Below are 15,381 nucleotides of genomic sequence, written 5' to 3'. Positions count from 1 at the left end.
ATACTTCCCATTTATAACTTAGCTCTACTTACCTAAAGCTAGTTTATTCCCACAGACACGAAGAGTGAGTGGTTTTTCTTAGCCAAGCTCCTACAAAAAACAGCAAGGTTGGGGGATGGGAGCACATGGAATGTTTATGCCTTTTGTTTAGGAAAGCCAGGTGTCTGAAATACATACATGATAGCAACTCCTCTGCTCCCCTCCCCCAGGTTTACTTATTTTCTTAACAAGCTTATTGACGAAATTATCAATCTGCATGTAACTGTTTTGAACATTGGCCCTTCCTTAGAATATCCCTACCCTCTTGTTGAAGCACTAACAAATAGGTAGAAGAAGGGGCCCAGACAATCCACACGTTGGATTTGCAGCCACTAGAATATTTCAGTCAGCTGCTAAAGTCTCTTTGGTATAGACAAGGAGGGGGCGACTGAAGTGACTTTTCTTAGTCAATTTCCTCTCCTTCTCTCCCTCTCCCGAAGGTATTCCTTGGGTCCCTTCCATTTCCCTCTTCACAGTCCCTCCTGAGCGGTCCCAAAGCTTCAAACCTTGTTCTCCAACCCCCTTTCCCTAATGTCTCCCAACTACCACCCCCTTCCCCAATCAAACTCCCCTCCCGGTCACCACCAAAGCCCGGAGAAGTGGAACGCACACAATGCCTCCCTTATAGGGCTTGAGCTGGGAACTGAGCATGCTCAGTAGCCAAAGTAGATTTTTTTTTTTTTTTCTTTTGGTCGCAAGTGCGGCATCTCTCTCAGTCCCACGCCTCTCTTTCCTCAACCCCTATCCCCTATCCCCTGTCCCCACCCCCAGCTCCCAAATCATCCGGCTTAACCCGTTCCGCACCAAAGGCCCACGGAGTTCTAAGGTGCGGATAATTAACCCGACTCCTAACCCGGCTAAATAGTCTCACTTTAGGCTAAAGCCTCACACTTTCGCCTTAAAGCCCCCGGCCCCTTACGCGCAGACAGGTAGGGGGAGTGCGAATACTACTGGATCCTAGGAAACTGGTTCCCAAGAAGGCTCCTTCCAGGATCGACCGCTACGGAGAAGTATTCCAGGAGCCCTCTGTTCTGCGGGGTGACAATTAGCCAAAGGTACCGTACCCGTGATACAAAATCCAAGTATGATTGTTGCATTTGAATGTCATTGTTGTTGACTCATTCCTCTCCATCCTGTAATTATTCAATTCCGCGTAGGCTCGACGACCCTATCGATCTCCCTCGGCCCCCCTCCCCCAGGCTCTCCAGTGTTTCTTGGCTTTTCCTGGCTTCTTGGTTGCTCTCTCAAAGGAATGCCCCGTGTGTGTGTGTGTGTGTGTGTGTGTGTGTGTGTGTGTGTGTGTGTGTGTGTGTGTGCCTTCGTTATTAGGGGACTGGAAGAGAAGAAAAAGGCTCGAGTGTGTGTGTGTATGTGGTGGGGGGATGAAGGCAAGCGCGCCCTTGTTAGAGGACTGGGGTCTCCACGCCTGAGGAAAGGGGTCGCTCCTCCCTAGGGAATGTTTTAGGCAAAAAGAGGGGGCGGATACCGGGAGGAAAGCGCGCTGTCTTTCTGGGTGTGTGGGTAGAAGAGGAATCAAATGGGCATGTCTGGGTGGGGGACGGGGGTAGGAGCTCAGGAATGTGAGGGGGTCGAAGTGGTCGAGTGTTGGGAGGGAGGACTGCTTGTGTGCGGGGTGAGGGGGGAGTGGAGAGCGGGGGCGGGGATTCAGCGCGTGTATGTAAAGGTGCAGCCCGTGTGCTAGGCTCTGGGTGCGCGCGCGGTGTCTGCTCGGGTGCGCGCGCGCCACTGTCCGCCTGCCCGCCTGCTGGGGCTGCTCGGCGGGTTTGACGGGCGAGCGGGCGCGAAGGAGCTCTGTCCGGAATCACATAGAGACCATCGTGGAAACAGCAGCGCAGGTCGCGGCGCCGCGGGCCCTGCACAAGACGCTGGGCTCTAGAGGTGGGTGAATTTCCAGCGGGAGCTGCACAAGCTGCACCGACACGCGCTCTGCCTCTTCCCCGCTCAGCTCAGTAGCGCGTGTGCGTGCGTGTGTGTGTGTGTGTGTGTGTGTGTGTGTGAGAGAGAGAGAGAGATCGCGCGCGCGCGCACGCGCGCGGAGGGGGCAAGTAGCTTATTATTTTTAGTTTGAGTCCTGTTCGTTTGGGGCCGGTCGAGTGGCCAAAGTGGCCGAGGTGGCTAATCCTGCCCTCCACCTCCCACTTGCCTGCCTACGGCGCGGTCGCATGCCGCTGAGGACCGGAAAGGAACCGGGTGTCCTTGGCATCGCTGCCCCCCCATACCCCGGGCGACCAGGGCGGCGGGGCAAGTGTACTGGTCTCGGGTGGCTCCGGCTGTCGGGCCGCTTGGCTGGGTTGGGCTATATTTTTACGCCCCACTCGCAGCCACTTTCTGCAGACGTGGATCTGAGGCTCGGGGCAGTGGCCCGCGGGCTAGTCGGAGACTGCTAGCGCTCGGCAAGACTAGGAATACCAGAGGAAGAGCCGGTGGGTAACTCTAAAAGCTCTGCAAAGCCAGGCGAGCGCTGCTAGCGCGACTTTGCAAGGTGCCTAAATGTTGAGCTGATTTTTGGCATAGTGAGAACAGGATTTATGTAGCTGGCCGGGGAGGGAGCACAGGCAAGGGGGAGCCTGGGCCGCCGCTCGCAGCCACAAAACCACAGGGTCCCTCTGCCCGTGGCAAGCAGGTCAGTAACACCCTAGTGCCAACGTCTTCGAGGCGGCCTGATCTGGCCATCTCTTCCTCCTCACCCACCGCACGCCTGGGTCTAGAGAGGTCCACTGAAACTCCAGCAGCTGCCCCTTGTGGGACGGGAGCGCGTGGAGAAATGTGTGAGCAGCGGGACTGAAGGCCCCCGCGACATCCCGCGCGGTACCCCGCCTCCGCTACACGGCCCGCCAGGCTGCTGCTTGGGCCCCTGACGCGGAGGGGGCTGCGCGCCGGCTCCGGGAACAGGGATGCGGCAAACATTGCGGTACGCGCCAGGGGCCCCTCCAGCCTCCTCGCCGCCCGCCCGAGGTAGCGCACCGGGGGTGGCAATGGCCGGGTCTCTCCGCGAACCTCTACCACTTCCATCCGAGCCTTAGGCGGGCCAGCGGGGTTTCTTTCCCGAGTGAGCTCTCCCGGAGCCACCTCGGCCCACCGCCCTGCAGCCCATCAGTGGTCTGCCCTCCTCAGGCCGCCTCTCTCCTCCCAGTCGCGGACTGCCAGGCGCTGCACTCTGGTGGATGCAGGATTTGGTTTTGGTAGGGCTAGATTTGTTCAGTCCTGGTGGGTCGTGGGAGCCAAGGGTCTTTCAGGGCACGGAGAGGAAGACGGAAAGACCGAGAGGGAGACGGACAGCTCCCAGCAGCCACAGAGAAGGCTCTTGGTACCTAACTGGTACTTTGTGGGTTTTTCTTTTCTTTTTTGCGTTTTTCCCTTGATGTTTAAATGTGCATGTTTCGGTGGTACCACGCGAGTGTGAGGCTTTATTCGCATGCATTCAGTGCCCCCTTTACTCTCTTCGTAGCTCCCCTCTCGGAGCTCTTTTTCTTCCTTTCTCCACATTTCCATGGTCTCTTGCCCTTTCAGTACCTCTTTTCCTCTCTCCTTGGTGGACCAACTGGACTCTTTCTCTCTCTTGCCTGCCCCTCCAGCTGCTTGTGGCTTCCTCTGTTTCACAAGAGCTGCATTTGGGAACTTCCTGGCTCGTCCTAGTGACTTTTCCCCCCTTGCTACTTAAAGTAGAAATTGCCAGGAGGAGGAGGGCAGCTTCTTATGCATTTTCAGATTTGTTGAGATTCCTGGTTCTTGTTTTTGTACTGAATTCGGATTATAAGGAATTTTTTTTTTTTAATTTTCTGCGTTTGGTTTTTAGTTTGGTTGCTTTTGGGTTTCTTTGTTTTGAGGTGGGTGGGGTGGTGCTTTAGTAACAAGAAATGACTCAACTGAACCAAAATAGCTGTCGAAAACCACATTCATAACAAGGCAAAAAATATCAAGTGAAATTTTGATTTTACAATGAAAGTTGCTTTAGGTGATGTCATAGTTAAGAATTATGACTTCTTTTTTGCAATGCCAATCATGCTCTCATGGTGAATAGGGGAAATGCACGTCTATATGGCAGCCAAATAGCATCTCAGCAGTGCTGGCTGTATTCTGAACCAAACTACTTAAAATGCAAATCCTCCTGGGTCATGGCTAATGGATTGTCTACCTTGAGACATGTTCGGTTTTACCACTAGCTGATTCCTCGTGGGCAAAATAAACAAAGGAGTTTCTGTGTGACACTTCTTTCTTTGCATCATTTCCTTATTGCGTGTCCCTGGGTATTCTACGTATTTAATTAATATTTGGAGGTAACGATATTGAAATTACACCCAGCTTCCCATTCACGATGGGAAAGACTAACGTTGCTAAAATAGCATCAATAAAATGCACGCTGCTTGTGTCGTGTAATCTTTTCCAGGAAGCATTGTGTATATTTGTATATATATGCAGGATTTAAGGACCCGAATACGATGGGTTATTTTGCTAAGCATTGAACTCTACCAACAAGTGATTCTTTATGTGTTTATAGTCAGGGACATGGGGTGGTAATATTAGGAAGGACGGGTGGGTGTTTGGAAGTGATGATTTTAGGACGAAAAATGTGCTGTACTGAACATATTTGGTGCTGTAGAAAAAGCTACTCAAAGATTGTGATGTGTGAACTCCTCTTCCTCAGCAGTTGCAGTCTGTGGTCAAAGTAAAAGAGATAAGCAGTTAAGCCGACGATCAGTCGGACCTGGGTTCAAAATGGTAAATAAAGGTGTGGGAGAGGGCCAGGGAGGCAAGAGAGCCAGTTCTCAAAGTGGAAAGGCTGCCTGGAGATTAGCTAAGCAATGCAGGAGTAAGCAGGTTACTCTGCTGCTTTCAGAGGCTCAAAGACAAAAGGCCTTTTGCTCCCTCTTTGGGAAATGACTGACAGGAAATTAGAGACTGTTTGTTTACCAGAAAATAAAAGTTGGCCATCCCTTACTCAGTTGTTTTTCTAGAACTGCACAGATTCATCTGTGTCTTTGAAGGCAGCAGTGTACAGGAGTAAACTGATTGACAGAAACGAGCTTACCTATGGGGCTATAGCACAAGCAAATCTCTTCCCAGGTCACCGTCCCTTGGTCTTTTAACAGTCCCTGCTACAGCAGCCCAGTCCTCCCATTTCCATCCTCCAGTGAACTCTGGGCTCTAATATGTTTTGTATTCAGCCTCTCTATCTAGCTGAAGCTTAGAGAATAGATATCCACTAATCAAAATGGCTTTGTGGTGCAAACTCGATGGCATACTTGATGGTCTTGGTCATTTGAAGTGCAAATAGGAAGCTTAAGGCCTGTGTTCAAGGGCAGGGTTTGATGGTCCACGTGGAAAAAATATTTTCAGATTGTAAGATTTCAGCATGATTAATAATATATTTTCCTATTGTTGGTTGTGTGTTCTGCACATGTGAATTTTGTATAAACCACAGGTATGGAAAATAAAATGGATGGCAGTTTTGGTGGTTATTATTGTTTGACTGAGTGAGAATATTTGGAGGTTTGGTTGCCTTAAAAATACAACTCTGGTAATTATAGCCATGTGTTCACTATGGTATGATTTAAATACAAGTAATTTTTCAAGTAATGACCATTGAAAAATGTTTTCTTTTTATTTTTTAGATTATTTCTCTTTATTCAGAAGCATACAGTTGTTTGCTGATTGCAAGAAGATGTTTCTTTGGCTGTTTCTGATTTTGTCAGCCCTGATTTCTTCGACAAATGCAGATTCTGACATATCGGTGGAAATTTGCAATGTGTGTTCCTGCGTGTCAGTTGAGAATGTGCTCTATGTCAACTGTGAGAAGGTTTCAGTCTACAGACCAAATCAGCTGAAACCACCTTGGTCTAATTTTTATCACCTCAATTTCCAAAATAATTTTTTAAATATTCTGTATCCAAATACATTCTTGAATTTTTCACATGCAGTATCCCTGCATCTGGGAAATAATAAACTGCAGAACATTGAGGGAGGAGCCTTTCTTGGGCTCAGTGCATTAAAGCAGTTGCACTTGAACAACAATGAATTAAAGATTCTCCGAGCTGACACTTTCCTTGGCATAGAGAACTTGGAGTATCTCCAGGCTGACTACAATTTAATCAAGTATATTGAACGAGGAGCCTTCAATAAGCTCCACAAACTGAAAGTTCTCATTCTTAATGACAATCTGATTTCATTCCTTCCTGATAATATTTTCCGATTCGCATCTTTGACCCATCTGGATATACGAGGGAACAGAATCCAGAAGCTCCCTTATATCGGGGTTCTGGAACACATTGGCCGTGTCGTTGAATTGCAGCTGGAAGATAACCCTTGGAACTGTAGCTGTGATTTGTTGCCTCTAAAAGCTTGGCTGGAGAACATGCCATATAACATTTACATAGGAGAAGCTATCTGTGAAACTCCCAGTGACTTATATGGAAGGCTTTTAAAAGAAACCAACAAACAAGAACTATGCCCTATGGGCACCGGCAGTGATTTTGATGTGCGCATCCTGCCTCCATCTCAGCTGGAAAATGGCTACACCACTCCCAATGGTCACACCACCCAAACATCTTTACACAGATTAGTAACTAAACCACCAAAAACAACAAATCCTTCCAAGATCTCTGGAATCGTTGCAGGCAAAGCCCTCTCCAACCGCAATCTCAGTCAGATTGTGTCTTACCAAACAAGGGTGCCTCCTCTAACACCTTGCCCGGCACCTTGCTTCTGCAAAACACACCCTTCAGATTTGGGACTAAGTGTGAACTGCCAAGAGAAAAATATACAGTCTATGTCTGAATTGATACCGAAACCTTTAAATGCGAAGAAGCTGCACGTCAATGGCAATAGCATCAAGGATGTGGACGTGTCAGACTTCACTGACTTTGAAGGACTGGATTTGCTTCATTTAGGCAGCAATCAAATTACAGTGATTAAGGGAGACGTATTTCACAATCTCACTAATTTACGTAGGCTATATCTCAATGGCAATCAAATTGAAAGACTCTATCCTGAAATATTTTCAGGTCTTCATAACCTGCAGTATCTGTATTTGGAATACAATTTGATTAAGGAAATCTTAGCAGGCACCTTTGACTCCATGCCAAATTTGCAGTTACTGTACTTAAACAATAATCTCCTAAAGAGCCTGCCTGTTTACATTTTTTCCGGAGCACCCTTAGCTAGACTGAACCTGAGGAACAACAAATTCATGTACCTGCCTGTCAGTGGGGTCCTTGATCAGTTGCAATCTCTTACACAGATTGACTTGGAGGGCAACCCATGGGACTGTACTTGTGACTTGGTGGCATTAAAGCTGTGGGTGGAGAAGTTGAGCGACGGGATTGTTGTGAAAGAACTGAAATGTGAGACGCCTGTTCAGTTTGCCAACATTGAACTGAAGTCCCTCAAAAATGAAATCTTATGTCCCAAACTTTTAAATAAGCCGTCTGCACCATTCACAAGCCCTGCACCTGCCATTACATTCACCACTCCATTGGGTCCCATTCGAAGTCCTCCTGGTGGGCCAGTGCCTCTGTCTATTTTAATCTTAAGTATCTTAGTGGTCCTCATTTTAACTGTGTTTGTTGCTTTTTGCCTTCTTGTTTTTGTCCTGCGACGCAACAAGAAACCCACAGTGAAGCACGAAGGCCTGGGGAATCCTGAGTGTGGCTCCATGCAGCTGCAGCTAAGGAAGCATGACCACAAAACCAATAAAAAAGATGGACTGAGCACAGAAGCTTTCATTCCACAAACTATAGAACAGATGAGCAAGAGCCATACTTGTGGCTTGAAAGAGTCAGAAACTGGGTTCATGTTTTCAGATCCTCCAGGACAGAAAGTTGTTATGAGAAATGTGGCCGACAAGGAGAAAGATTTATTACATGTAGATACCAGGAAGAGACTGAGCACAATTGATGAGCTGGATGAATTATTCCCTAGCAGGGATTCCAATGTGTTTATTCAGAATTTTCTTGAAAGCAAAAAGGAGTATAATAGCATAGGTGTCAGTGGCTTTGAGATCCGCTATCCAGAAAAACAACCAGACAAAAAAAATAAGAAATCACTGATAGGTGGCAACCACAGTAAAATTGTTGTGGAACAAAGGAAGAGTGAGTATTTTGAACTGAAGGCGAAACTGCAGAGTTCCCCTGACTACCTACAGGTCCTTGAGGAGCAAACAGCTTTGAACAAGATCTAGGTCATGTAATCTTACTTCATACAGAGGACATTTATTTAATGATGAAAGTGCCTTTTGTTGACTTCTAACTTCCAAATACTATATTATCAATAGGCATAGAGGCAGGTGTTTCCAAGGGTGTCTCATTAACTGTAGCTGCAAAGATGTGTCAAGTAGAAGAGAATATGTTTAATAGATTTTACTACATAAAACCTATACTGTGGAGTCCTGTGGGGATACTGCAAACTCTGTTGCCAAAGGGATGCTTTATACACGTAATACTGAATTTAACCTTAAGAGGCAAATCTGTTTTGTATCCCAATGCAAAACCTTCGTCTCTTTGTGCTTTGTAAAGCAAACTCAAGAAAACTGGTACAGGTGTTTGTACCTCAGCTGGGTCCTTTATCTTGCACGTAGATTAAGTTGGTGGAACTGGAATAATCCTTTTGATTTGTGGCATTGTAACAACTCCGTGTAAAGATTATCTGAAAAGTAAAAAAACAAAAAAACAAACAAAAAAAAAGCATGCAAAGAGAGAACATTCGATAGTATTTGTAAATTGGTAACCTTTATGGCCTGCATCTTGAAACTGCTGGATTTATAATGTTAAATTGTGCAAATACTTGTTTAAAATATAACATGCATTACATAACTATAAAATAAATTTGAATACTTTAAGCATTACCTGTCTATACATAAAAATCTAAAAGAAAAAATCAACGTGAGTTAGATAGCATTTATGATGATCTGAAGAAATATGTGATGTTTATCAGAATTAAACATGGCTCAAATTAAATTAACACTAGAGTTTGTTCTCAGTTAGGTGAAATACCCACAATCCTTAAAGGTTGTCCAAAATAAGCAGAGTGCTTACTGTGTGAGCGCACCCAAAGCTATTTTTGTAACATAATTCGTATTTATGAAGTACTTTGTATACTAAATAGAAAAATGTGTACTCCTTAATATGTATTTAATATGCCTGACTTGTTTTCCTGATCACAGTGAATTTACCAGTAAGTATAAATGTAGACAGAAAAAAATATACTAAACTGAAACAAGCTGATGTGTACAGAAATATTCTGGACTTTGTGATCAGGTGTAACTTAAAAACAAAAAAAAATTAAAAACAAAAAAAAGAAAAAATACAAAAGAAAAGTTAACTCTGTGCTATTCTTGTGAATTTAGCATATTATCTTCAGATTTGTTACCAACTGTGCATTTAAAAATAAGTTCCTTAGTTTTCTAGTATTGTGTCTTGGGCAGTTGTTATTTGCCATCAGTTGTCTTGCTTTTCAGGATTCTATGAGCTTAATTCAAATAGTTTTCGCTACAAGTATTTAAAAAATAATGAATAAGGTTAATAGTTATATCTTGTATGCATCAGTATCCTGTTCTTCCATCATTCAGACCACTATCAGATAATCTAGTAGAACTGTAAACATCATGGTAATCTTGGCTATGAAAGCCACACTGTAAAAATGCTTGCATTGGTTTCAGATGAGTTCACAGTCTGCAACTACAAATGATACGCCCCTGTGTTTGCTTTTGCTAAGATCTAAGTCAAAATTTGTTTAAGGAATAAAGTAACTGAGAATGGGTGATTTCGGAACTTTTGTAGGAGCTCCCGATTAACAAAGTGATATTCAGAAACACATTGTCTTCTTGGCCTGCCTGCATATATATATATATATAGATATATAGATCTATATAGATATACATATATATGTGTGTGTATATATATATGCGTGTGTGTATATATGTGTGTGTATATATATACATATATGTATGTGTGTGTGTGTATATATAGTGTGTGCGTGTGAGAGAGTGTGTGTCCCATCTTTTTTAATTACCTTATAAATCAGTAAGATAACCAAGAAAGTAAACATAGCCATTCCTCATGATTGCAAGTGGCATATTTTTTTGTTGCAGCTTCCAAAATGATATTATGTTTATAGTTGCAGTAGCTGTTCCTTTACTAATCACTAATTTCAGGGCTTTATGTGTTTGTTGCAAGACAAAAAAAAAAAAGAAGCTTGGCTTTCTTGGGTGTGTGTATGCGTGTGTGTGAGTGTGTGTATATATATGTGGGTATATATTCATACATATAGATAATTTGGAAATCTTTTTTAAATAGCAAAAACGTCTCCATGTGTATGTGCTGGTGCTCTTAAAACTTTAGTGTGTAATTTTAATTTTTATGATGTCTGTGAAAACTTTATATGAATATAAAATTATTCAAACAAATAATTGCTTTCTGATCTTGAAAGAAAAGACAAGATGTGTGCCCAACAGCTTTTTTCATCCACAGTTTCATAAGGACTTTTGATATGCCATTACCATGCATGCACACATCCACGGATTAAAGGGCTCCTAATGTATACTGACAGGATAAAGATACAAAGGCTTCAAAGAAAGTGCTTTAGTTTAGTCTGTCAATAAAGTATGGCTTGAGGGATCTTAAATAGACACTTATAGGAGGAATCAGAAAGTTCCACTCATGATCTGGGGATAATAGGTTATTTGAATGATACCTTTTATTCAGTGTGGTGATGTTTTGAAGATGTTTCAAGGTTTCTGCAGAATTCTCAATGGCAAGAGTACCTGCCACCATCTCAAAAGCTTGCTGTAGCATATTGGCTATCTCATACTCTTCTGCTAAAAGGTATAAATGTTCAACGTTTTTTAAAAAAGTAATTTAACGTACGTGGTTATTTGGAGGTTCAAATTGTAAATGAAAGTAACAAATTCTTGGTTAAGGCTAATATATTTTCCTTAACTGAAGTCATTGTGCCTACATTATATAGTGTATACAATTTTGCACCTGTCTTTCATTAGTTCTAGTTGTACATTTTATGATAATGTAGTTAGGTATAAGTTCTGAGTTGAGTACAAGAACAGTTAAAATACTGTATCTACATTTTGTTGGCTTCAGCTATAACCTTGATGTTAGTTTAACCCCTTGAGGTATGATATGTACATCAGTACAACATTTTCAGTGGAACTCGGATGCAAACCTATAAAATCCAAGAAGTGCTCATTTCTAATGTGGTCTGACACATCGTGGGCTTCTTGGCACTATGTTCATGTGTATGGACTATGTTAGAATGATTGCAAACAAATTTAGATCTTATGAAATCAGTGAAGGGGTTGAGATAATATATTGTGTCCATGTAATATAAATCAAGTTTTAAATTATTTTTTTATGAAATCAATAAAGATGATTCAATTCTTTAAAAGTAAGTCTTTGTGTAATTTTATGAGAAAGCAGCTATTAAAGTAGAGTGATTCAAGTCTATAAGGCAATTTATATTCTATATTTAGTTTTTCATTCTGAATAAACTGAAAAAATATATTAATTAGAAATTTATTTAAGACCATCTTCCTTTTGTTGCTTTTTTTAAACACTTACTTTTTTTTAAGCCATAAGGATGCATAAATTATACAGGACATGACCTTATGAGTAATATCAACAGGTATTTCAGAAATAACAGAACACATCTAGAAATGTATGATGGTAATATTAATCTATAATATTTTTTGCATGATTTGTACATTGACATTGTATGAAATGAGCACAGTGAGGTTTTTTTTGCTGTTACTGTCGCATCCAAAGAGTTGGAGAGAAACTATGTTAAGAATGTATTTATAATCACTATTTTAAAATAAAGTAAAAAAAATTGTATTGTTTTTACCCTGATTTGATTATTAGTATTTTAGGTTAATTTGTAAGAGAAAAATCAAGTAATGCTGTAAAAGCTAATGTAAATCACAGAAAAGAACTGTTTTAATGACTTTTGTTTGCTTTTAATAACATCAAGGTATTAGAATTTATTAATTGCCATTTTTATGAAAGTATTAATAAAATTGTTTGCTACAATGATATTTCTGAAGCCACAGTTTGTTAAATGTATTTGTCTTTCCATTATTTTTCAGAAAAAATAAAGCAGTAACCAAACTGATCATTTCACCCAGATTTGAGGGTAAGATATAGCTTTAGAATACTGTTTGTATTCAACTTAACTGCTAAATCTCTGTTAAAAAAAAAATGCTTTCTTTAGAAACATATTTTCAATCTGTGTTCCTTCCCACTGGCAGCCCCTTTGGAGAAGAGTCAGACAGTGCCAAGATCAACATGCTTTGATTCTTGCCCATTCTTTTGAATCAGTTGGATTCTGACATAACTTCAGATAAGCAAATCTTAACTATCTCAACAATCTTAACTATCTGCTCAAATACTTTTAGAAAACCTTCAGTACCTCTGTATTCCATTGCCAGTTTGCATGGTTACAGGTTAGTTACCCACTTTATGGAGTGAATTGTGATTTGTATTTGGTTCTTTTAAAGATGACCAAAATTATCAATCCGTCACTTTACCAAAATTATTACTGTTGTGGAAAATGAACTAATTGCATTATGGTTAACTTGAGGGCAGAAAGGAATATAATTGACTATATTGCCCAATACAGTGGGTTTAAGGTTCATATATTTATGGTAAGACAAGTAAAGACAGAAACAGAGAAAGAGAATATAAATTAAGATTGTTGTTGCTTTACACGTATACATAGGTATGCTGAAGGTGTGAACAGTATAGATAGCATATACAAGGACTTTTAGACTAAATGCCTTATGCATCTGAGGAGATACACTGCGGGATTGTGTTATTTTATTTATTTATGAGTACTGAGCACAGAGCTTTGGGTTCCAGCCACTTCTGTTATGTAGACAAGTGGCATCAAATCAAGGTTTGGCATCATTTCTCGTGCTCTATCCAATTAGTCACTGTGGTCAGATGGGCTGAACTAAAATAAAATATCCTGTTTGTGGCTTCACTTACCGAGAATAACTGGTGACATATATCGAGTTCACCTGATAATTGTTAACTCTCAATTTCAGATTTCCTAAGGATCTGTTCTTTATTTAAAAGCAAATGGGAAGTCAAATGAATTTTAATAACTTACTTTGTACAAAACTGCCCTTAATCTAATTTTGAATTTTATTTTGTTTTATTTATTTATTTATTTAACGTCTTTTCAGTTTCTACTGGTTGATAGGATTGTGTTTTAAAAGGGGGAAATCAAGGAAGGGAAATTGTGTTGTTTTTCTTATATGAAATGACTTTTTTTAATTTTAAAAAAAATATTTTAACCTGTTGTTCTTATGTCTGCAGGGGGAAAATAAATTAGGGCTCTGAGGCATTTGAATATTTTAGACCAAATAATTGCTATTCAGAATAAAGATTCAAACTTCTCATTAATTCATAATTAACATTTCCACTGACAAGAGGACCCAGAACCAGGAAAGAATTACTCAACCCTCCACTTTAGTTTACTTTTGTAGACACTGCCTAAATAGAAATAGAAATTCTGGTGATTTCAGTAACATCAAAAATGACAAATTACCTGTTTAACTTAAAAAGGTCATGAATGAGGCCTTCAGAGAAATAATGTTAATAATATAATGAATAACCATAGGGCAGTGCCTTTAAATTAGCTATATGAAGGAAATAGTCTTTTTAAGTTCCTGAACAATATATTTCTCTTAGTTGGCACCTCACAAATACTAGGTCATGTCAGATGCTGCTGGTTAATAGCTGAAGGAAGGCATGTTGTGCAGTGGACATTGCTCATAGAAGTGTTTGAAAATCATAGTAAGCTTTGTTCTCCCTGCTAAGACTTGCTATGTATATTTCCATCATTGTTTCATGTAAACTGAACCATTGTGGTAAACTTTTGGAGTTGATATGGAGTAACTTTAATGCTGTTTTCACAAATAAAAGTTTTTTCTTATAGGTCACATTTGTAGCCATTCAGTGTGTTTATTAGTGTGAAATTAGTAAAGCTCAAGTTCAAAAAGAAATGCAAATAATCTGGTTTTTAGCTGATGCAATCATTGTATTAGTTTACATGTCTAGGCCAGGTCTACCTACACACATACACATGCGTACATATAAGAAAGATAGAGGGTAATATGTGCAAATAGTGAATTATGCACAAAGGGAATTGTCTAGTTAATGTAAACAAAATATTTCTACCTTGACCACCTAGATTTTTCAAATCCAAGTAGATTGGGACCTAAATGTTATTTGTCCTGTTTTTTTTTTTTTTTTTTTTTCCTACACTTGAAATTAAAACCTGACCACTTTGTCATATATAGTAGAAATTATGCCCAGTTTATCTCCCAAGACTTCTCTGGATTTCAGTTATGTTTGTTGTCTTCAGATTTTATTTTGATTTTCTTTGTTAACATTTTTCATCACTATCATCCCCAAATTATATACTTAATAAATGTATAGTGCTGTGTACAATTTTCAGGCAACCAGCCCATCCAGGTGCAAATCAATGCTGCTACTACCTTTCACAAACGTTATTCAGAGAACTGTATAGGGGCATTTAGAACCAAAATAATCAAAGGATGAGGATTGAATTAGAAATTATTGGAACAGGTATGGGTTTTTTTCCCTTAAAGAAGGAAAAGTTGTTTGAAGATTATGACTAAAGAACAGGATGAGAACAAAGGAGTATTAAGGGAAAAAATATTTATTTATCAGATAGAATTCAGAACTTAAATACTGAATAAAAGTATCGCAAAATAAGTCAAATTGTAGATTTCTTTCTCCTTATTATTTACCTCAGCTTTATTTCTTTTAAACAGATATGAAATCTAGGCTTTGTCAACACAATAGTAGTTTATGGTTTTTATAGAACCCACTGGTCAATTAAAACATTTAGTTACCTTTGCAACCCCTATGGATTTTTTTTTCCCTTGATTGACTGACATCAAGGATTGACTGAATCTCAAAGCCTCCCGATACAGTTTTAGCTGTTAAAAAATGATAAGTAGCATTTGTGTTTAATGAGAATAAGAGGTGAAAAATGCATATCACAGAAAACCATCATGATAGGGAGCAAAATAAATGAGTACAAACATTTGCGTTCCCAGATACAAAAACTTGTGGTCAAAAAGCTGCTAGACCTTTTGGGTTGTTTTCAGAAATCTTATTTAAAAAAGAAAATATCAAGTGCCTATTTCAGAAGCTATTTCCTGTACGAATCCCCAGGAAGCCATGTATCTGCCATGGATCCCCTCGTTCCATGGCAGGATGTGTCACATTTGCCAAGTCCTCCCTGCTGGAAATTTTTCTCTTCTGCTGTTACAAACAACCAACA

The 15,381-nt window shown here is 40.6% G+C and overlaps 1 protein-coding gene across 3 annotated transcripts; it reads left to right on the top strand.

The window, feature by feature from the left end:
• Positions 1-1,642: 1,642 nt before the first annotated feature.
• Positions 1,643-14,008, top strand: SLITRK4 (SLIT and NTRK like family member 4). 3 transcript variants are annotated; one of them, XR_007722790.1, is made up of 3 exons: positions 2,314-2,483; positions 5,673-10,877; positions 12,149-14,008. XR_007722790.1 is itself a non-coding variant. In XM_050777580.1 (2 exons), exon 2 carries the CDS (start codon positions 5,723-5,725, stop codon positions 8,234-8,236), a length of 2,514 nt encoding a protein of 837 aa, XP_050633537.1. In that variant the 5' UTR covers positions 1,643-1,938; positions 5,673-5,722; the 3' UTR covers positions 8,237-14,008. The 3 variants fall into 3 exon arrangements, 2 of the variants coding, with proteins under 2 accessions (XP_050633537.1, XP_050633538.1); XM_050777580.1 differs by lacking the exon at positions 2,314-2,483 and adding an exon at positions 1,643-1,938 and having other exon boundaries at positions 5,673-14,008; XM_050777581.1 differs by having other exon boundaries at positions 2,307-2,483; positions 5,673-14,008.
• The last annotated feature ends 1,373 nt before the right edge of the window (positions 14,009-15,381 follow it).

This window comes from Macaca thibetana, chromosome X, assembly GCF_024542745.1.
Source record: "Macaca thibetana thibetana isolate TM-01 chromosome X, ASM2454274v1, whole genome shotgun sequence".
NCBI lineage: Eukaryota > Metazoa > Chordata > Mammalia > Primates > Cercopithecidae > Macaca > Macaca thibetana.
Note: the sequence above shows the minus strand (reverse complement) of the source record. Positions and strands in the feature narration are given on the sequence as shown.

Coding starts and splice junctions, on each gene's coding strand:
- SLITRK4 (XM_050777580.1), top strand. CDS start 5,723: ATGTTTCTTTGGCTGTTTCTGATTTTGTCAGCCCTGATTTCTTCGACA.